This window comes from Hemibagrus wyckioides, linkage group LG24 (assembly GCF_019097595.1).
Source record: "Hemibagrus wyckioides isolate EC202008001 linkage group LG24, SWU_Hwy_1.0, whole genome shotgun sequence".
NCBI classification, from domain to species: domain Eukaryota; kingdom Metazoa; phylum Chordata; class Actinopteri; order Siluriformes; family Bagridae; genus Hemibagrus; species Hemibagrus wyckioides.
Window position 1 is genome coordinate 10,057,014 of NC_080733.1, and position 23,323 is coordinate 10,080,336.

General features: G+C 39.7%; 1 protein-coding gene across 11 annotated transcripts in view; it reads left to right on the top strand.

The window, feature by feature from the left end:
* macf1a (microtubule actin crosslinking factor 1a) overlaps positions 1-23,323 on the top strand; it is a 170,195-nt gene that overhangs the window by 53,304 nt on the left and 93,568 nt on the right. For 9 of the 11 annotated variants that reach the window (XM_058377506.1, XM_058377507.1, XM_058377514.1 and 6 more), the window contains one exon: positions 18,991-19,052. In XM_058377506.1, coding sequence (XP_058233489.1) covers positions 18,991-19,052 — 62 coding nt within the window. Of the gene's footprint in view, positions 1-7,819; positions 8,320-13,712; positions 14,366-18,990; positions 19,053-23,323 lie in introns of those variants that run through there. The other 2 variants (XM_058377508.1, XM_058377510.1) reach the window with 2 other exon arrangements.

The following is a 23,323-nucleotide window of genomic DNA, read 5'->3' on the forward strand; positions in this document are numbered from 1 at the left end:
TCAGATTTTGGTCGCCACCCGAGTATGGTTCTTGTGTTCTCACCTGCCTAAACTACGAGAGAAATGCAGCAGGGATTTATTTAAGTGGTGATTCTGATAATGTCAAAAATTTGCAACAAGAACATCGTAATAGACAAAAAAAATAGTAGTTCAGCACTACTTACTGTAGAGAATGCATGCTTACCATAACCACCACTGTGGATACGTGAGCTATAGATTGGGGAAATAAAATCAGATTTAATCTCTTGTAATTTGCATTTGTAGACATTTGCCCTTAAAATCCTATTTAAGAAATGATTTTGATTGGACCTACTGTGTGAAAAGTCCAAATGATGATGCAGGCTTAATGCTGATTGAGAAAGGGCTTTTGGGAGCTTGAGGTCAAGAGGCTGAGGTCAGGGTCTAATTGACAGGTTGCCCTGGCGACGACGACAGCTGAAGGAAAATGGTAGTGCCAGCGAGCCGACTTTTAGTCTGTCCCATGTTTGTGTAGCCTCTGCTCATTCCACTCCTTTCTGCTTTCTCTCTTTTCTCTTCTTGTCCTTTCCCGGCCCCTGACCTGCTCCGAAATTTGTCTCTCTCACGACCCCTTTCCGCTCCACCCACTTTTAACTGTGATTGAGGAAATCTTTCGTCATTCATCTCTGAAGCTAAAAGAGAGGGAACAGAGACACTTCTTCTCAGCGGAGGTGTAAATCTTGCTTTGTCTCTCATTCCTGTCGTATACAGTGACTTTCTTGTGCCATCAGAGTGAAAGCCTCAGCCCCTCCTCGTAGATTTACGGCATTAGCAAAGGGCTTCGATAAATCTCTCCTTTTAAATCACCCTGAGTTTTGAACCCAGTCCAAACCCCTAAGCAGAAGCCATTACCTGTGATGTCACTGTTGTGCCGGTGTCTACTCTCTCTCACACAAACACAACTTTCTCACCATTGTGGTCAGATAAATCTTTATAACTGTCTCTGCCTTTGCAGTTGTTAAAGGTAATGAGGTGAGGTTTTGGAGGGAAAATCCAGGACTGCATTTAGGGATTTCAGGGCTTTCCTACTTTTTATCTTAGCACCTTAACAGATCCATGTACTCAAAAACCTTATTCTTTTTTCTTTTTTTTTCCGTTAAAACCTCTTTGATTTAGATTATGTAATTCGGTACATTGTTTAAAACACTGCTCTAAACTGTACCTTTCCTGCTTGCTGGTGTATTTCTTGTGCATTTTAACATGCTAATGTGAATATTGTGTACCTGTAAAAAGGTTACCGTAACCGTTAGCTATATCTTTATCTGGTTTTAATAGTAAAGCTCTAAAGCACTTTTCCAGATAAAGTAGGAAAGCCTACAGCACTGTTTCTACTTACAGCACTTTTTTCTAATTCTGAAAAATAAAAAACAAACAAAACATTTCATGCAGCATTACATATGAGCTCATGAGAAATGTTATGGTTTGGAATCTTCACAGTATGATAACTAGACTAAAAATATCACTGATTTACAGTATCACGGGTTTAGTCAGAAATAGATAGCTGTATCATTAAGTTACAGTCAGCAATGTCATGGTGTTATGTGTGTTTGATAGATGCCATGAATGATAAAGTACGAGAGGATAATGATAAGGTAGCAAGAGAAATAGCAATGTGGCATGTTTACACCAGTAGCAGATTAAACACAGAAAAAAAGGGTTTCGGTGCAGTCCATGTCCAATGTACAGATAAATGGATGTTGTGACATTTTATTTTGGGGGGAGTCAGTTTGGGCACAAAAATTATGAGAGCCAGTGGAGCTAAATGGGGTAAATTAAGCTAAATTAGGAGCTAAATGGGCTGATTTTAATGCGCAGGAGCTAAATGGGCTAACGCTAAAAGACATTAAACGATTTGAACCAGTATTCGAAAACAATAAAGTCAATGGTGAGGTAACTGTACCATATAAATAATGACTGACTATAACAACCCTAGAGTTTAATTAGCAACTTCAACAGCTTAAAACTGCAACAAGACATCATAGCTAAAAACTAGACTACATGCTAAGCTAGCTAGGCTATCATTAGTGCTGACTGAAACAATGGTTATATAAATACACATATATTGACAGATTTATTAATAAATATGGGACAAATGAGAGAATATTCATTTCAATCTGTGACAAATGTGAGCTAGCTTACTAGCAGTTAATTAGCTAGCGGCTTGGTTTGGATGGTATGAGAATATGAGAAATACTCATATATTTTTACTGGTTTTGCCATTTTATTGAAAGTAGAGCATTAAAACATGATTACTCTAGATATTTTAACGCTACGTTCAGGCTGGTTGAAGTGTTGATGTACTTATTGTGCTTGGAAATGGTTTGGTTGTTAGAGGGTTTTTATTTTGACCTTTAATGGCTCTTGATATACCGCCTTTTTACACCCTGCAGTGGCCTGGAACATAAAAAGCCATAATTACTGTAAAGAAAGCCGTCTAGTGTGTGGGAGCGATTGCTCCAGCTTATAGGTTTGGTGTGCGGGTGCTTTTAAAATTCATTTTCTGTGTTTCAGGAAGAATAAACATTTGTTTAACTACAAACATTGTCCTGGTAACCGAGCAGGATGGCTCATTGCAGAATTAGCACAAGCCCTGTGTAGCCCTGTGCTTGGTTCTTGTGTGTGTATTTCAGGCAGGCTGTTTTCAGGATGCGGTTTGTTTGGTGGCATTTTCAGCTCCATCTGCGTGTTAAGTCAGTCTGCAGCTCAGTCTTCTGTAATCTCTTGATGGCACCTAAGCGCATATTCAAACAGGGTGGAGGCAGACATGCTCATTTTCTGTCCACTGACCATGTCCACACACACACACACACACAGACACACACTCCTCTAGGCGCTCTGTGTATTCCGACGCTGCCTTACTGATTGCTCTGTTCCCTTAATCTTAAACAAATCTCAGTTTAGCTGGTAATTAGCCTAATGTTTACAAGGACATGTCGGGAACCATGAAGAACAGGCCGGTCAGACAACTGTCATTGTCAGCAGTTCCAAGCCAGATCCCTGTCCTGAGTCATGCTATGTCAACACACATATTTTCAGGTGTCACTTCCTGTGAGGCGTGACCAGCGGCATGTGTACAGCTGCCGGATTTCTTAATTACAGGAATGTAGGATTAGGTGTGTATGTGCATGTGACACTTTCCTCATAATGTTGTACATGATACCAGGCTGCCCCCTTTCTGGTTATTGAGGTGTTACAGGGAATATTCAGTGGATGTGTCAGGAAAAGAGCTGAGGAAGTGGCTGGTTTTGTACGGGTTATTAGTTCTGGCCCTGTTGTGAGAGTTGTTTGCTGGTCAGCGTTTTTTTTAACGTCTTACTAAAAGTTTACTAATGATGGGGTGATTGCTATGAGCAGCATGGTGGTCCATTTATAGTTGCTGCTTCACCAGGACCGATGAAGCTCTCCGGGGTCCCTGCTTAATTCCTGAGCCTGGGAATTTTTCTCTGTTTGAACTGTTATGTTTTCCCCCGTCCATGTAGTTCTCTGGTTTCCTCCACCTTCCAGAAACATTTCAGTAGGTAGATTGAAGACTTTAAGTTGAATGTATGTAAATGGATCCAATAGGAACCTACCATGATCCTAACCATGATAAAGCTGTTACTTAAAATGACTGAGCGACTAAATTTATCTACATTTACTTTTGAAACAACTCTAAATGCAGATACAGTGACAAAGTACTCCACAGGTTTTACAAATGGAGAGAGTCCAGTCACAGAAATCGCTAATATTGATATTTTCACCTTGAGCTCTGTACAAAGGTTGCTACTATAACCCCTTCATGAAGGTTATCTATCCTAAAGTAATATATATGTGCTTTGGGCTCCAGATTGTCGTGTAAGCACTGGAGGAAAGATGTTTAGTGAAAGGATCGTATTTCAGGGAGAGTGTGAAGGTCAGCGTGACCTTATAGCGAGCTCAGAGGAATGAGTATGTGCTGAATCAACATACTGAAACAAACAGCTAGTAAATGAGACATGACTCTAACTAGCAAGCAGGTGTAAGAGTTTACTGGGCTTTTAGAGAAGCTGAGTGGAATTTAGTATCAGAGTGACTTGTGTGCATGTGGGTGTGTGTGCATGTGGGTGTGTGTGGATGGTGCTAGATTTTTCTTAGTGCATGAATGGATACATTCACAGGTCCTGCACAAGCAGCCGTTAAGGTGCAGACTAAAAATATTCCCTATGCACGGAAACACTCTCTTAATTTTATTCTCACTTCTGGATTTGTGTAAGGTTGTGTTTGTGTGTCTTTGGCCTGGAAAGGAAAGTTCAGTAGTATATAGTACTTCATGGTGAAGTTGCGAGATTAATATGGTTCTGGTACAGTGCTGTAGGGTGACAGTGTTTATTACACGTTTACTCACGATACTGCAGGTTAACTTATGGCTCATGGGTGTTATGTTTGTTATTGAAGGTAGATGATATGTCAAAAGTATTACATAAAAACATTTCTGTGAGACATGCTGTGTATGATGTTTGATCAGTCCGCTCACAAAAAACGTTGTTGCGCTAAAAAACCCGTACGACGATGATTTATTTTTAAAAATTTTAAAAATATTTTGTTTTTAATAAAAGAAAGGCAGCTTTAATACACGACACTGTAATTCAAACTTCATGCAAATATTATTAGCTATTAACTCCTCTCATATTTGCTTTGAGTTTAGTCAGTGTCACTGGTGTTTAGATGGATGGCATAGTAACTGTAGTCACATATAACTGGGACATGCACACACTAGCTGTGGTTTACATACCGCAGTTTTGTTCTGAAGAACGTGTGTGTGTGTGTTTAAGTGTGACTGCGGTTCTCTGTCTGGGGAAAAGCCCTATTTCAGATGCTTTTTATGTTATACACACCTGTGAAGCACAAAACTCATGATTCTGATTTTAACTAAAGCATAGCTGTACATCCTCAATGCATGTACTCTTCTTCTTTTTCTTCTTCTTCTTCATTTCATCGTCTTCTACGTTTCGTTTTCCTCTTCATTTTGTCTAACACATGTAAACCCAGAGTGCCGCTTGTCTTCCGCAGTGAGATCACACAGCCGCCCGCAGATTTGCGTCTGCTCCTCTTTACCCGCTTTCTCGGTTTTTTTTGTCTTTACTTGTCACGACACTTTGCTTTTATTTTTTCTCCGCGCTTTTTTCTTGGCACGCTCGTATCTCTCGGTCTTACTCTGGTAATCTTATTCTGGTAAGGTGATGATGTGGTGAAGATCTAGAGATGACTAGATATGGCAGAGAGGACTGTGGGTAAGTTGACACTGGAAGTCCCCTGATTAAAATTTCAGTCGGTAAAGTAACTCTTAGGTCTCCACCTGTAACAGCTTAACCACAGCAAAACACGGCTTCATGTTTAGTTCATATCCTCGATTACATTTTTGTGCACAATTTGCATGTACATGGCAGAAAACAGAAAAGATTTAGTATTCAAACAAATATGAATCAGTCATGTATGTACATTTATATTTCACAAGAAAGCGCAAACAATATCCTAGCACACCAGGCCTAGCTGTTCTCTGATTGGATGAAGCCACACACACACATTAATTATTTAAGCATTTTATTAGCTTATTATATGATGTATTGCAGCACAGATGATGGAAAAACATTGTAAGCATCATCAGATTTTTATCATCTAATGTAAATCTTCCAGATTTATTTTTATTTGTTTACCCGCAGTTAGTTTTTTAGTGTCTATGTAGTTCTCTCATCTCTATTCATCTTTTTATTTATTTTTCTCTTATTTATTGCATGAAGGGCTTCATATGCCCACCTTATAGAATATACACTATATTGCCAAAGGTTTTGGGACGTCTGCTTTTACATGCACATGAATTTGATATGAGGTTGGCCCGCCCTTTGCTGCTATAACAGCTTCAGCTCTTCTGGGAAGATTTCCCACAAGGTTTAGGAGTGTGTTTATGGGAATTTTTGACCATTCCTCTAGAAGCACATTTGTGAGGTCAGGCACTGATGTTGGACGAGAAGGTCTGGCTCGCAGTCCCCGCACTAATTCATCCCAAAGGTGTTCTGTTGGGTTGAGGTCAGGACTCGGTGAAGTTCCTCCACACCAAACTCACTCATCCATGTCTTTATGGACCTTGCTTTGTGCACTGGTGTGCAGTCATGTTGGAACAGGAAGGGGTCATCCCCAAACTGTTCTCACAAAGTTGGGAGAATGAAATTGTCCAAAATGTCTTCGTATGCTGAAGCATTAAGATTTCCTTTCACTGGGACCAAGGGGCCAAGCCCAACCCCTGAAGAACAATACCTGAATTCAATGATTTGGAGGGGTGTCCCAAAACTTTTGGCAACATAGTGTATAACTATTCATGCACTGTAATTGACAGTTAAGCACCTAAAAATGACAAAAAAAAAAATTAGAAATTAGAAATGGCTCACTTGTGTGTAAATGACCTCAAGGAGATGTAGTTTGTTTTTAGCAGCTGACTGCAAAAGTTTGCGTACCCTTACGACATGAAGAAGTGTCCAAGTTTCCCAGAGTCCTCTCACTTTAAAATGTCGCATCTCTCTATCTGAATGCCCGAAAAAAATTTTAATCACTTCTATCCCCAACTTTTGGATTTCAGATTGCCTCCAGTTTGTTTCCTGTCTTGTGAGAAATGCTGTCTGCATGAAGGCTGCAGAGACTGCTCTATTACCTCAGTCAACACTAGGGGTCATACTTAACTTCCTGCTGTCCTGTAGACTGATTGTAAATTCTTTTTTTTTTGCCTATTGAAAATCATTTTTTCACATTACAAAGCAACATATTAGGAAATAATTTTTTCCTCCACATTAAGCACCATGAAAGTGACTAAATTGCTGATAAGTTTATGAAGCATGGCTTTGGACAGGCTTGTGTTGGTTACATTTCAAAACTTTGTGTAAGACGGTGAACAATGGTAGCAAATGCATCCATCAGTCACACAATGCACAGCATTCCTTAATGCACAACTCCATACTCCAGCTTCAACTCATTGTGCATGTGCTGATGTTGAAAGAAATGGCTTTGTGCTTTTCTCCAAAGATTTTGACAGGCAGCAGAGACGACTGTAGCCAGCATTTCAATGAATCTGACCATTCAAAAACCACTTGCTTTAGAAAACTACAACGCTAGGATATACTCTCTAAAGTGGAATAGAATAACTGTAGTCTCCAAGCTTTAATTCTAGGTTCAAATGAATATAGAGTGAAAGTTATTAATCACACATAACACCTTAACATGCTTCTGTAGTTCTTTGTCTCTCTTTCCATTATTCCATAATGTGACTCAGACCCCCAGGCCTTCGGAATGTACAGTCATCATGACTCAGTGTGTGTGTTCGGTCTGTCCACGCCGCACCAGTGTTCCTCTAGACTCTAGCCCACCTTCAGTAGAATAATGAAAAGCTCCAGGCCTAATAAAACATGCATGTCTCCTAGCTCTGTGTCCTGTCACACGTTTACTGTCAAACACTGAGCGTGGTCACAATCCAGTGCTGGCAGGACAGCCGTCTGTAACGTCTCCTGCCCTGTCCTTCTGTTCCATGAGGACACGTGTGCGTCACAGGCTACTTCAGGAGGAGTCGAATGAGCCAGCTGCTCTGACCACACCACAAAGACGGGGACGCACCGCACAGAATAAGGTCGTGAAGGGAAATGCTCGCTCATAGCAACAGAGGTACACAAGAATAAACAGAGAGACATATTGGCACGCTCACATGTGCACACACACACATTTCGTGTCGCTCATTGAGGCTCAGGAAGGTAAACTGTGAGCACAGATTTTTGTGAGCATCGCTTTATTTTCCTATTTTAGTCATTTTCTGTCTAGCAACTGATAAACACCCGGCGCTTGCTTCAGAAGAAAGGAATTCTTTTAAAGAGTGTGTAAGAGAGACAGGATGTGTGCGAGTGAGTGAACAGACACAGTAGGGATGATGCAGCTCAAGAGTTAACTTATTCAGAGGAGAATAAATTTAAACAGAAACTTCAGTGACGTTTGAGATCCTCTTTTCCTCTCCCGCGTTTGTTCCACCGTCTCAGAGAGAACAAACGAGCAAGCGAACATGGACGTGGTGCTTTATACATCATGATCGACAACACACAGGGCTTTTCGGGTGCCAGCTCCCGGTGATCACTCTAGGTTCAGCTCTAGATCAGGAGATTTACGCATCTGAAAAAGCAAAGCGGGGGATGGAGCTGTCCGATCCGGCGCTGTGGACGTCTGTACTGGTCATAACCCTGCACTTTGTGACAGCGGCTGGCGTGTGGCTGTGTTGCAGACGCAGAATCGGACGAACAGCTGCGGCGCTCAATGGTATACTTATCCTGTCTTAATGTCTCTCTGTCTCTCTACCTCACTAAGCAACTCCAAGCTAGTTTTCTCTCTAGGCCCTTCCTCTTCCTGTGGCCTCCCTGACTCACATCACTGCTATTCTACATGTAGTTGTGCTAAATTTATCGCAGAGGAACTACATATGGGGCTGTAGATAAATTCTGCTGTAGTTCATAGATTCTTACGAAAAAGGAAACTTCTTTGCACCTGTAAAAATAACTGTTCCACTGAAATTGCTGTGCACTTTTAACGAACTGGTAAATTGTCTCTAACTTTCTGATCTCTGACTCAACTTGATCAAAATGTTAGAAAACTGTCCTCAGCTCCAAGTTCCACAAAATCAACATGGCTCCTCAGAGCAGTAGACTAATAAGCACTTATTTACCTGAGACATGCTGTAGGTACTAGTAACATACTAGACAACATGTTAAACTATACATTACAGTTAACTTGCTAACAAAAGTCAAACACTGAGGTGTCCATGTTTTTCCTCATGTTGTAGTTCTAGCCTTTGACTACACACTTAGGTTTGAAGATTCTTCGCTAAACTGGTGGCTATATGCTTCAGTTATTTTTTAACTCCATTAGCTTCATAACTCCTTTACAAATGTTTATTCATTTTATTTGCACCAAACTGTTTTTTGTTTTTTTTTTTGACATGCTGATGCTTTCTTTTCTTGCAATATACCAGGCAGAATGCCAACAAGACTTTTCTAGAGAATGTTTGGAGAAGGTTGAGGTGACCGCATAGAGACAGGATGTTAGGTGCTGCCTCTGATAAAAGTGGAGACTGCTGGTTTGACTCGTAGAAGTCAGGTTGACTCCGGGATTATTTGTACAGCTCTTTTATTAACAGATTCCTGATGAATGAGCCAGAGCTGAAAAACTCTGAGACGACATGAGCATGAAACTTTTTGAAATACAAGACAGTCCCACTGCTGAGTGAAGACAGATAGAGGGATTAGATTTTAAAATGTAACGGTGTACTGAAAGTGTGCTGGAAGGAGGATTAATATGAGCATCAGTCTTAGGAAGAAATCTGGACTATCCAGGTGAGATTATCAACCGATGTGAAAGTTGGGTATACATGGTTTTTAGACAGTGTGAATCTTGTAGGTTCATCAGAAAGTGGAGTGGATTAAATGCTCAGGTTCTGTCTGGCTGATGAATGAGGGATGAAGAAGGAAAGAGGAAATGTGACATTGTCCAGCCATCTGGCCCTTTTTTCTCAGCAGAAAAGCCTGAAGAGTGGTGTGTGTGTGTGAGAGACAGCGAGAGAGACAGAGAGAGAGACAGCGAGAGAGACAGCGAGAGAGACAGCGAGAGAGACAGCGAGAGAGACAGAGAGAGAGACAGAGAGAGAGACAGAGAGAGAAACACAGAAAGACAGACAGAGAGAGACAGACAGACACAGAAAGAGAGAGAGAGAGAAACACAGAAAGACAGACACAGAGAGAGAGAGAGAGAGAGAGAGAGACAGAAGTGTGGTATATTAGACAACTTTTAGGTAACAGTGTAGTGCCCTCTGTGGGCTGCACAGTTCATCCTATTTATTCTGCCGCATGATTTTGTTTTCCTCTGTTAGCTAAAACGAGTTTATTAATGTTAATTAGCAGAGTTCTGCTGGCTCTTTTCTCCAACTTCACATTCAGCTGTTTTAGTAAGTTGTGTTGCAGATCATAGTGGCGTCTTTATTTCTCTCCTTGTTTACTTCGATAAGGCATTCATTTGGGGAAAAGAAGGGGAATTTGGGGAAATATTTATCTAGAAAAAGAAATGTAGGTTTATAATTGACACTAAAATTGTTTTTATGCTATCATTAGTTTAATAGCTATTCATTTAGCCGGAGAATTGTAATAAAAAATCTTTATCTTTACACGGCTGAGCAAAAGAAATGTGTGTGTGCATGTCTTAATATAATAAAAAAATATAATATACTAATATAATAAAAATACATCTTTATGTATATCTATATTGATATCTTGGTATAAAATTGTAATTACAGTTTTTAATTAAAAAAAAATCTAAAAGAGCCCTAAATGTGTCTTGTGGTTGCTGAGGTTAATGTTAAGGTTAGATATTAGTTGGAGTTTTGCATATTTATTTGCCGCATGAATAATTATGTGCAGTGGTGTGTGTGTATACTATGCTGTATTTATTATTAGCTATAATGGGAAGTAAAACATTGGGTCAGGCTGGGTGGGGCAGCTGTGTGTGTGTGTGTGTGTGCGCACTTATTTTAGATGTACAGGTCCTGGTTAATTACATCTTTAGTTTTTCTGGACGCTTGCCCATCTCTTTCCCTGACCAGCTTTGAGGATTTATCATGCATCTTGTTTGTTTTTTTCTCCTTCTTCTCTGCCACTGTTCAGCTTCTCTGTCTGATCTCTGAGTCTGATCACAGCAGTGCTAATCTTATATTACTCACATTATTAATGCTCATAGCATCAGCGCTCAACACTGCAGCAGTTATTTCTGTGTATTGATGTCTGGCTGTGGTGCACTGAAACATACTGGCTGGCTGGTGGAAGAGAAATGTCCTGAGATTTGTCGTGAAGTCTGGGAGCATGTCCGAGTGAAATCGAAGCTTCTGGACTAGACATGTGATTTTGACATTTGTTCACGTGAGGAACAGGAAAGGAACTCAGTGCTGAAAATGTTCATGTTACTGCCCGCATTTTCCACTTTTGGCCACAATGAGGTGTGTACTGGTCATGGACTACATGGACTTTTATTTTAAATGGTCCTTTTTCATGTCAGGAAAAAAATATTCAGATATCCTTATACATCATTTTTTTCTTCTTTACTGCCTAGTAATTTCTGAGAACTGTTTTCTGCATTATCAGTTTTCTTTTGTTTTTAAGGTCATTTTTGTTTAAATTTGTGTTCATATGGTAAAGGATTAAGATGTATATGAAATTGCAAAATTAAAAAAATATTATAATGTGTTAGTAATATAATAATGATAATAATAAGTATTAGTAATAAAGGCTGTGGAATATGACAATTTTATACTGATATTGTGATTAAATAACAATGATAAATAATAAGTATCATTTATTATTAGGAGGATTGAGCAGGTGAAACAAAACATTTTTTTAAATGTTATTTATTTTTTGTATTATTTCCTAAGGAAAAAGCTTTCTTTGTTAGACACAAGTATCAGAAATTATCAAAGGATCATGTTAGCACATTCACAGCCAATATTGTGTTATGAACATGCCTAATAATAATAATAATAATAATAATAGTTTGATTATTATTATTATTATATACTGTGTGTGTGTCGATGAACATTTCTGAGACATTTAAGTATCATTATTATTATTAGGAGGATTGAACAGATGAAACAAAACAATTTTAGTTTTATTTATAATTTTTTTATTATTTCCTCAGGAAAAAAACATACTTTGTTAGACATAAATATCAGAAATTATACAGGATTGCATTGGCACATTAACATCCAATATTGTGTGTTATGATGATGATGATGATAATAATAATAATAATAATAATATACTATGTGTGTGTTTTGATGAACATTGCTGGTCTAAATTGAGTATGTACAGTATCTGTTGAAATCTTCTAGACACTCTGCTCCACACGTGCCAGCATTAATTTGATATCATTCCGTTAATCAGTGCTCTAGCTCTGTGGTCACAAGGAGCACAAATGTAATAGAAGTTAATGAGATGATAGAGGCTGGTCAGCGTGCAGGAGCTCTGCCTAGAACAGGAATGCAGCCACTGCTGAATCCGAGCCATCTGTCTCTCCACGCTCTCTTCGTGTTCCCAAACTCATTATAGCCACTCGCTCTGTTTCATAATATCGCCGCCTGATCGGAAGCTCCCTCAGACTCCCACAGGTTTTCGCTTGTTCTGCAGCTCACAGAGGACAGTGGAGCGGGAGGGGGGAGGATGTGTACCGTGCCAGCCTCAAACGTCACTACGCACATGGACGAGAGAGAGCGAGCGAGAGAAAGAGTGATACTGAAACACAAACCCAAAACAAGCATGGATGAAGGAAGGATGTAGAAGAACAGGACTGGACGCTGGACTCCAGACTGTCAGAGAGATTATAGCGGAGATAAGACGTAGCGTGAGAGAGGGAGAGAGTAAAGGAGTGGGAGAGGGATAAGCGTGCTGTGTGGCATTAGCTCTTAGCGTAAGCTCTGATTATTTTTAGTTTAGAGGGCTGCAGGAGAACAGAGCTGCGCAATAAGACTCGTGCGCAAAAGAATTCTGGATGAGGTGCACAAAAACAACAACAACAACAACAGAGACAGCAGAAGAGTGGATGCAGAAGAGAAAGAAACACACAGGACGTTGGATAACACAGTGATTACAGTCTCACTATCAGCAACCAGGAAGAGGATGAGGAGGAGGGAGTGACGATAAAGCTCCGATAGAGGGAGTTTGTGTTTGTGTGTGTGTCAGCTTGTGTTTGGGTCAGCAGACCTTTGAACTCTGACTGATTAAAAAGGTGCAGGACAGTCGTCCTTCCTGAGTGGCTCCTGCTGATTGACTCGTCTGTCACTATTGTATTGTTATGATGTGTGATGGGATCATGCTAATTGCTGAGAGATTGATTTGAACTGTTTTGTTGACTCACATTTTCTCTGCATGTTCTGTGGTTTTATTGATTAGTTCAGTGGTAGATTTTGATAGCTGGAAAATCAAGGGTTCTGTTTCCCATGCGTGATTTAATATATGGGGATTTTTTTTGTAATTTCTTTCTGACTCAAGAAAAGGTGTGAAAAGGTATGAAATGAATTTGAATAGCGATGAAGCTCAGGTTCCTCAAGTTTCATGTTCTGTAAATGTTCTCCTCTGAACTCTTTCTATGCTTTGTCTAGAGCATTTAAAAGGCAAAATTGTGGACAGGCGAATGTTATTGCATCATAAAATAAGAGAGCCTGTCATGTTACAAATGTTTGTAATGTAGATTGGGTTTATCAAGGAAAAGGATAGATGTGTATACAGTTCTTGTCATTTCCATGAATAAAAGGGAAGTTAAGGAAGGTTCCTATAGGAGTTTTACGTGGATTAAAGGATTCTACATACAACCTTCAAGAGTTTTTCCAGAGGGACAAACTGAAGAATGCTTTAAGTTTATATACCTTAGATCTTACATTTTTTTCCATCCTTATTCTCTACGAAACAAGTTTTGGGGAGCAGACACAGAGCCTGGGGTTCTGCTCATACACCACTCATTCAACTCATAATGAAAATCAACTGTTTCTCAGAATTCCCCTTATTTTCCTGGTCCTCCTGGGTGCTCAGTTTCACTTTTGTTTTGTTGGCAGCACTGCCTCCACAGACCTCCTTACACGCTGTGTTCATATTAGATGCAGAACATCTCCTGTCCATCTCTGAACGTCTCCTGAAAGACATGGTGCATGACATCATGAAAAACGTCCACATCCTGCTCTGGCTCAACTGTTCTTTGGACTTCCTTATGAAGCGTGTGATAAAGGAAACAATATCACGCCCAAGTGCTTAGAAAAGTACGTCCTCCTGCTTTTTTTCTTGTTCAGCCTTGCAGCCTGACTTGACTGGAAAGTTCAATGGAATGTTTGAGCCTGGTGAAGTGAGTTGTGAGTGAGGTGCGAAGCGAGAGCTCACGTTGTTTGCCTACCTTTGAGGACAGCTGTACGTGAAGCCCCGTGCTGACGACGCTTGTGAATGTGGAGGGGAACTCTAGAACTCGGTGGGGGAGGAGCTCACAGTCAGTGCATGACACACACACGTGGGAATCAGAGTGTCAGCTCTGCCATGGTAGCGACTGCAAGTTACACACTCGCCGGTGTTCCCTCAGGTGCTGGGATTTAGCCTGCGCTCAGATTTCTCTCTGGACCTTTATCTGGAGTCGACCGGATTAAGGAGGACATGGTTCAAGACAGAAAAACGGAGCTAGAGGTCACGCATTCCAGGCTAAAAGAGGATTAAAGCGAATGACAAAATGTGGCCGGATTATTCTAATGAACAGAGGCTCAATGCTCACCTGCTCACGCTCATGTGCTGCACAGGTCAGTTCCTGTTTGTGGGTGGGGGACAAACCACGTGTACGAGTCCGTAATCACGTATGTGTGTGTCTGATTGGTGTCGGTTGTTTACTCAGTGCTACAGTAGACTGTGTGCAGAGTTGTTATTGGCTGTGTAGTGTGTGTGTGTGTGTGTGTGTTTGTGTGTAGTGGTAGCACCGCACCACAATGACTCCCTGTATATAGAAGAACATGTGCCTCTCTGTGGCTGTCACTTCAGCTGTGTGACTGAATTGTCAAGGTCTCTGAGTGTATTATGTCTATGTTTATAATTTGTGCAAGGGGATGTCCTTGTATAACAAGAGTGACGTACAATAAAGTAGATTAACAGGGACAGATTGACGTGCCTCCGTAAACGTTTGCAGGGGGTGAATTTCAGGTCATATTGCTGGATTTCGGCTCGGATTTGCTTATTTTACAATCAGATCCACTGATATTTATGTTTCCGGGGCAGCACAGATATTTCCCATGAATACAGATAATAAATTATCTTAATGTTCGTCAATGTCGTGTGTGGTGTTTTGGATAAGTGAAGCTCGGTATCTGTGAGAACTTTGTATCAGATCAGTATCAGGCTTTGGTCAATACTCAGAGCTCTGATACTGGTTTGGCATTAAAAAGGTCTGTGAGATGGGATTGGGATATTTGTTTTTTCACTTTTTTTAGTAATTTTATTGCTTGTAGTTGTCAAATCTATTTTTAAATCATAGTTTAAACAACTGTCATAAATTCATTATTCACTATTGTGCAATATGCAATAATGACATGTCATAAATCTTACTCTTTGTGTGATAATCATGTATTTTCTCTACTCTGTACATAAATATTCTTTTGCTGGAAACACTGTTTAGTTATCTACCTTTACACTCTGCTACACCACAACAACTGAGGCTACGTCTACACTAATCCGGATAAATTGATCCACTTTGGAGAGCGTTTTCGAAAAGATACGTTTTCGTTGACTAAAAACAGCATATCAGTGTGGACGGAAGGCCGAAAAGGATAGAAAAATATGTGGTTTTAAACAAAAATGTATCAGCGTGAGCATGGCCTGAGGTTTCAATCAGGAAATTAGCACTGTAGCTATCTCTGTTTACCTTTAGGTTGTTTTGTAAATATAATGTCTGCTGAAGCTGAGGTAAACTTGGGCAGTGAGGTAAATCTCTGGCATTAAAAGACAAGTAGCTATAAGTAAACTGTGCGCTTAGCTTGGATTAATAATAAAAGATTAATGTAGCTGGCTAGCGTAAAGGACAGATATTCTTAGCAATAGATAGCATAGCAAGCTTGTATAATTATTAGCTCTGCCTGAAATCACTCACTCGTTCATTCATTATTTAGAAGTTCTATAGACCTGACTGAAGTGTATCATTAATTTGGGACTGTTAAACATATTATTTGGGCTAGATATATCATTAGCATTTTGCGATGTGTTATAGGAAGAGTGTTTAGTGATGTTTTCTAATGATTTTTAGATATATTTTTAGTCAGTTGTATATAACCGCACATTTCTTGTCATTTTGATAGCACACTGATATCACACACACCTTACAATTTAGGTGTAGTTATTTATTTCATACAGATATAGATAAAAGTGGGCCTCTCTGCTGACTTCTTTCTAAAGAATTGAATGAAAGAGATATGCTTTGCAGCGTTTTGGTGAGGAGGTGGTGCTAGGGATTCAAGCTGCACTATAAATAGTAATATTTTGAACTTTCAAGGCAATACGAATACCTACTGCGAAATTAGACATTTCAAAATGGTGGATGTACAAAATGATGGGACTGAAATACCGCTCTTACGTGTCTTATAACCGAATTACACGTCTGCACATTGTTAGGGTGTTGTATTTTTGGGTAACCTGTTAGTTCAGATGAAAATCACACTGATACTTGCATGAAAGCAAAACTGTTTTAGTATGACAAACCAGTTAAACATGTCCTCTGAGAAAACAAATGCAAATGTGAAGCACTTCACTGCTCCCTGCGTGTAAATACGTGTGAACGATATGGAGCGGGTGTGTGTCGCTTGCTTTTCTTTAGAAATTAGGAGTCCCTGCTCCGTATTTTGGTGCTTACGCTAAATTCTTGCATGCAAAGTCCTGTTTCGCAAACGGGAGATCCTAATCCAGCTGCTTATGACAAGATTAGTGTGTGATAAGAAACCAAAAAAGTTAAACATTCACAGTGTCCATGTTGACCCCGTGTTTGGGAGTGTGATGTAATATGTGTGCATATCACAGAAAGGAGGTGGGCCATTGAGATTCCACACCACATGGCCTCTCTAATCGCTACGTTGTCATAGCAACCCCATCAACCGAGCAGCTTAAATAATAGGAGGGGGAATGAGAAGGGAAGAGAGGGGAAGAGAAAACGAAAGCTGGAGTCTGGGCTGGATGAAATTCACTCTCAGGCTGTGGTGTCAGGCTATATTCTCGGCCCTGCTGCCTCACTGCTCTGGCGTGTTGACGCAGCGCTGTAGCACTCAGACCTGCTTAATATGCTGGGTGCGCTCACAGAGGTTTTTCTACAGTGCAAGATTTTGTCTTTTCAATTCTTAAAAAAATGCTTTTTGCAGACTTGCCAACCTTTGCCGAGGAGTACCATCCCTGTTACGAATTATCACACAAAAAACATGCTAAGACACTTCTATTGTTCCTCTCCAATAAAAATGACCAATCGACATATGAATCTGTGATGACTGACAGTTGTGTATTAAACTCTGTGGCATGCCATGCATTTTACACCTAGGCCTTCACCAGGGTGTCCTTCCTGAATTAATCCACCTCTATACCATCATTATGACGCCACGGCAATAGATACTAATTTGCACTATTGATTCTGAAGGCCTTAAGGCAGATTTCTTTCACTCTGGCAACACATGATGTCAGCCACTGGCTGAAATATGATTGGATAAATACTCTTATCATAAATATACACTACTGGAAGCAGCGCAACCAAGAGAAAAGCTATGAAATGTAGAGAATAGACTATTGGGAATAATTTAATACATATTCATGGAAAAATATATTAAATATATTAAAATGCAACTCGGTGATTCAGATTACTGCTGTTTAGGCCAGCAGAGAAGGCCTTGCTGGCCCTGACAACCCACCACTGATTGAAGTTGATGTTAACTAACACCCTGGAAGCTCCGCCCCCTTTTAAACTTACAATAGTAATGTTTTTGTGCCAAATCTAACAGTGTAAAATTGAACACTATAGCTCACGCAATAGAAACTGTAGTTCACGTATGTACAGGTGTTTTTTTATGGTAACCACCAACTGTTGCTGGTCTGTGTCAGATAAGCTGTAGACACTAGAAAGGTTTTGGATTGTTATACCTATATCTTTTTTCTGGAGGAAGAACGAACACGTGCATGTAAATCATAATGTCTGCATCTTACACAGCAGCAGCCTTTTCTCACGAAGTGCCAAAGGGCTACAGTAATATTAAATGTTTACATACAGTATGTGCACTCAATTTTCTAACTTGAGACAAACTAGAGACTGGAGATGGGATTATACTAAAAATTCACAGCTCTTAAATAAGCTCCCCCCACAAACCTTAAAAGCAGTGCAAGTTTAGAAAGTGTGTAATTTAAAGGCCCTTTATTTCAAGGCTCAATTCAAATTCTCCAGATATGAATTATTTATTATCATTTGTAAAAAAAAAAAAATTTTTAGTTTTTTGTTTCTCTTACACTAGATAAATGCCCAAGTCGTGTAGTTTCAGTGGAGATGGGTGTGGTCAGCTGGGAGGAAATGAAAAACTTATCAATAAATGAAATACAGTAGAGGCTTTTAAAACCAACAGACTGCTTCTTTAATGTAATCCACATTTACATGCCTATTTAGAAGACAATTTTATATATAAAAAAAGTGGCTTGTAATTGTAGAGGAATTCAGAACATGCATAAAGAGGTGCAGATGAAGGCTCAGTAAGTCCAGCATCTGACATTTGACTGTACAACCTAGGGGTCACTAGTGCAGAACACTGAGCTCACTGTGCTTCATGTTGTCCATCTATGGGTTTTGAATCATTTAAATTTCCATAAATATTCCATGTACTCTGTAAATGAATGTAGACCTGGCCTTGTTGATAAAGTGTGTGTGTTGTTATTCACATGGCTGCATTCGGTTTATGCAGAGTATCTGAAAATCCAAGCTTCCACACAGATCAAATGAGTGTGTATGATGTTTGGCTAATGAATTGTCCCACATGGAGACGTTCAAGGTCAGCGAATATTTAGGTCGTCTAAAACAGAACCGCTACGAGTCCCTTATCAATCTCGTCTATTTTTGACTTCCATCAAGTACAGCTTCGTATGACTAATTATGTTCGGCAGCATGCTTGTTCTATGATGGAGTAATACAAACTTTTGGAAATATGGCATAATCTGCTGTATAGGCACTGGAGAAATCCTCACTGTGTATTTTTAGATCCTGGTTTGAAAACAAGAGAATGGGGAGGAGCCTCTCTAAATAATACAAGCCACAATAATGACACTGCAGTTCTCTTGGTGTACCAGCATTAAATCTCTCTTTCTCTCTCCTTCCCTTTTTTTTTTATCTTTCCCCAATCCCCTCTTTATCTGTCCTCCTTTGCAGATGAGCGAGACAGGGTGCAGAAGAAAACCTTCACCAAATGGGTCAACAAGCACCTTATCAAGGTACGGTTCAACACGCCGTGTTATTTTCTTGCCTTTTTGCGTATAATCTAGATAAGCACCATTGAGTTGTCTGATCATTAAATGTGTATTCAAGCCACAATGGTACGGTTTCAGGTAAACTGTCTACAAAGCACAGGATATTAAAGCATGCATGACATTGGAAAACATTTTCCAAAGGGGCCTGCTGTGTCCGGGAAGTTAATAATTTGAACCTGTTAAAGCCTGCAGGAGAGATTAAAAAGCAGCAGTTACTGTTCAGCCAAACAATGCTGCATGTTCAGGATCAGAGTCAAGATTTTTATTTGCACGCAGTTATATACAGTATACAACTTAAAGTGAAATGAAAACCCAGACACTTTTCCTAAACTGTGCATATAAATAATCAAAACTTAAAAAAAAAAATAACAATAATAAAAATGGAATAAATGGAAATAATAATAACTAAGAATTATTAGTTTTACTGTTTAATTATTTTTAAATAATTAAATATAATTAATATATTTTAAAATGTATTAAAATTATATTGATAATTTAAATAAATATAATTAAATTATTATGTACTGTTTTGTTACAGTTTAGCCAACCATAAACGTAATGAAGGCCGGTATTAATAAACCAAAAGCAATGTTAAGAAAGCATCCATGATTAAAAACTCGCTCACATGGATCAGTTAAAGCGCTTCAGCTTGCTCAGGTGCTGCAAACATTTGAACTCAGTTATTAGTTTTTATATCACGGTGCTGCTGAATTCTCGGATCTGATTGGTCAGAAAGTGTTGATTAATTCATTAAGCACTGCAATGCACCAAACAGGGTTATATTAAGGTGCTTTACACCACCCCAGGTCTTTCAAGGCTTCTTGAGATGTTGATATTGATTGATAGATATTTGATCATCTGTGAAATTGTGATTTTTGAAGGTTGTGGGTGGGAAGACAGTAGACATAGATGTGACAGTAAATGTAAAATGGACACGATGCATATTAGGACAGTGTGAGTGTGTTAGGGGTGTCGATGAAAAAGATAGAAAGGTATCATATCAAATCTGGTGGATCCAAAAATGTGAAAAGGTACAAATGTGGCTGCTGTTCAGACGGAGAAGCTTCCCTTGTTGGAAAATGGCAGCAAGGCAGAGTCGAGCTACCTGCTTGAGCACGACCTTACAGACATTTATCAGTAGACAATAACAGATAATTCAACCCACCGAATACAGTTTAAAGCTGCCGTGTCTCTGTTGTAACCTCGCTTCATTCAACCGTGAGCCTGCAGGTACATTGCATAGAAGATTATCAGGGAATGATCGAGTTATGAAAACGAAAATAAAACGTTCAGCAAATCCATCAAAATGCCGTTTCCTGTGATTTACCTATTTCTGGCAGTCTGCCATGTCCCTGAAGCAGGCAGTGTGTGGTATGTGCAGTCACATCTATACACACTCAGTGGGCGGTAAGTAAGAGGAACACACATCTTATAATAAACTGCATAATACAGACCCACAACACTCACAGCAAAAGGAAAATCTGTGATGAAGTTTATTTGAATTATGGGTTACTACTGAATTTTTGACTGGTGATCGGTTTTATAGTTGTATTCGAAATAGATTTTTAACCAGTACTTTGTATAATTGAGGATTTTTTTGAGGATGAATTTATATGGCTGAATATAATTGATATTTGTAGTCTGAGTGTATTCATTTTGGTTGCTGTGCGGTGTGATGGCAGGCAGAAGTCAGTTTGTCTGGCCAGCTTCACTAATCACACCGAAGCGTGGACATGAGGAATGCTGGGTATTCTAAGAGCAGGATCAGGGACCAATCAGAGCGCAGAGTAACGGAGCTGGTGACCTCATCACTTAAGCTGCATTTCTGTAATGTGGGTCAGACTGCAGGAGGCGAGCGCAATCCTTGGCACAGTGTTGCTGTAACGTTACACAAACGCTGGACATTGTGAGTTATATTTATTGAGGAGACATGTGACCTTCTGTCTGACTGGAATGGAGAACGGCACAGTCTCCAGTCATGAAGGAAAAGGAGAGAGTGTTTCCTGCCATGTTAAACTATTAATTATATAAAATCATCATGATATCAGTTATACAGGTATTGACTATTAATTAAAGTCATTAAATGATTAATTCTGGTAAGCATGTGTTTGTTTAAGCTAAGGGGGTTTGGATGTGTTCACTGCCATGTTGCACAGTGTTATGATGTTGTTGTTACTACAGAAGTGGAAACAGTGGCCTCTGAAGGACCTGCTGCCCACATGTGGCAATGTGTGATGTAACAGTGTTGGTTTACGTAATAGCAGAATAATTACTAAACCACTAAATCACTTTTCATACCATGGCGTAGATCCAACTAGTAGTAATTCTTGTTGGGATTATTGTTAAATTAGTATATCATATAATTTGTAATGACTGTGGTTATTTTCAGTTTGTGGTTTAGTGGTTAACATGTTTGTCGCATACCTCCAGGGTGGCGGTCAGATTCCTAATTCAGGTTCTCCTCATGCTTCAGGTATTCCAGGTTCTTTCCCGAGTCCAGAAACATGCACTGTAGGCTGTCTGGTGGTTTAAGTGGTGGGCAGTGATGGCTCAAGTGGTTAAGGCTTTGGGTTAATCAGAAGATCAGTGCCAAGCTGCCACTGTTGGGCTCTTGAGCAAGGTCCTTAAGTGCCTCACTCCAGGGGCAGTGTATTATGGCCTTGCGCTGGTCAGGGGATATGAGAAGAAAGAATTTTATTGTGCTGTACTGTAGGCAGGCATGTTAGATCAGGCATAACATTATGTGCACTAAGAGGTGAAGTGAATAACACTGATTATCTCCTCATCACGGCACCTGTTAGTGGGTGGGATATATTTAGCAGCAAGTAAACATTTTGTCCTCAAAGTTGATGTGTTAGAAGCAGGAAAAATGGGCAAGGGTAAGGATTTGAGTGAGTTTGACAAGGGCCAAATTGTGATGGCTAGACGACTGGATCAGAGCATCTGCAGCTCTTGTGGGGTGTTCCCGGTCTGCAGTGGTCAGTATCTATCAAAAGTGGTCCAAGGAAGGAACAGTGGTGAACTGACGACAGGGTCATGGGCGGCCAAGGCTCACTGATGCACGTGGGGGGCAAAGGCTGGCCCGTGTGATCCGTTCTACCGTTCTACTCAAATTGCTGAAGAAGTTAATGCTGGTTCTGATAGAAAGGTGTCAGAATACACAGTGCATGACGGGTCAGGACTGTTTTGGCAGCAAAAGGGGGAACAACAAAACATTAGACAGGTGGTCATAATGTTATGCCTGATCTGTGTATGTGCTGATCGGCATCAGTAAATTATCTCTGGTTTGTGTTTGTGTCTGTGCAATTGTGTTATGGGTTGATAGCCTGTCCAGACTGTATCTCTTCATAGAGGGGACTCAGAAGATGGATGGATGGTTTGTGGGACATGAGTTTGTCTTTAATTTGTAAAGAAATAACACACACCAAGCCATGCTGTTATACAAAAATAATCCACTTTGGGGTACATTATTTTTGTATAACACTTCAGCATGGCCTAAAGCGTGTAACCCTGTTCATACCACTGTCTTTTTTACATTAATTAATGTAATCCTTAGGGGGATTATAATACTTGTAATTAAACAAGTATTAATGAACAACACATCATACTTTTTTACTCTATAGTTACATTTAATGAAACAAGTTAGTTCCTGCTATCGCATATTATAAATAGTTGTTCCTTCCCCTTCTCACTGAGAAGCAAGATCAGCATGTTCTCCTCTGTCCTGAAGAGTGAAGACTCCCATGTCAGAAATCTTACTGGCCGTCACATTGTGCTGACACTCGAACTCGAAGTCAACTCAAGAGTCAAGAAGCTTTTATTGTCATTTCAACCACATATAGCTGACACAGTACATAGTGAAATGAAACAGCATTTCTCCAGGACCTTGGTACTACATAAACAACATATAATTACATAAAGAAACAACAACACTGAGCTAGAACAGAAGTTTGTCCTAGCTACATAAAGAACTCTTGTTATAAATGCATAATTAAAGCCTCCAAACTGAAACTTCACAATATTAATGATTGTTTTTCTTTGTGAAATGGCAAACTGTCTTATATTATGTGGACTCCCACTTTAGATGATGATAATGTATTAAAACTAGAGTATTTATTTAAACCTATCATTTATGTTAAAGCCAGAGCTGCTGTCAAATACCTGCTCTGTGATGTGATCCAGAATATCCCATACATTTATTATTCATTTGGCAAGCGTCTTTCCCACAAAAAAGT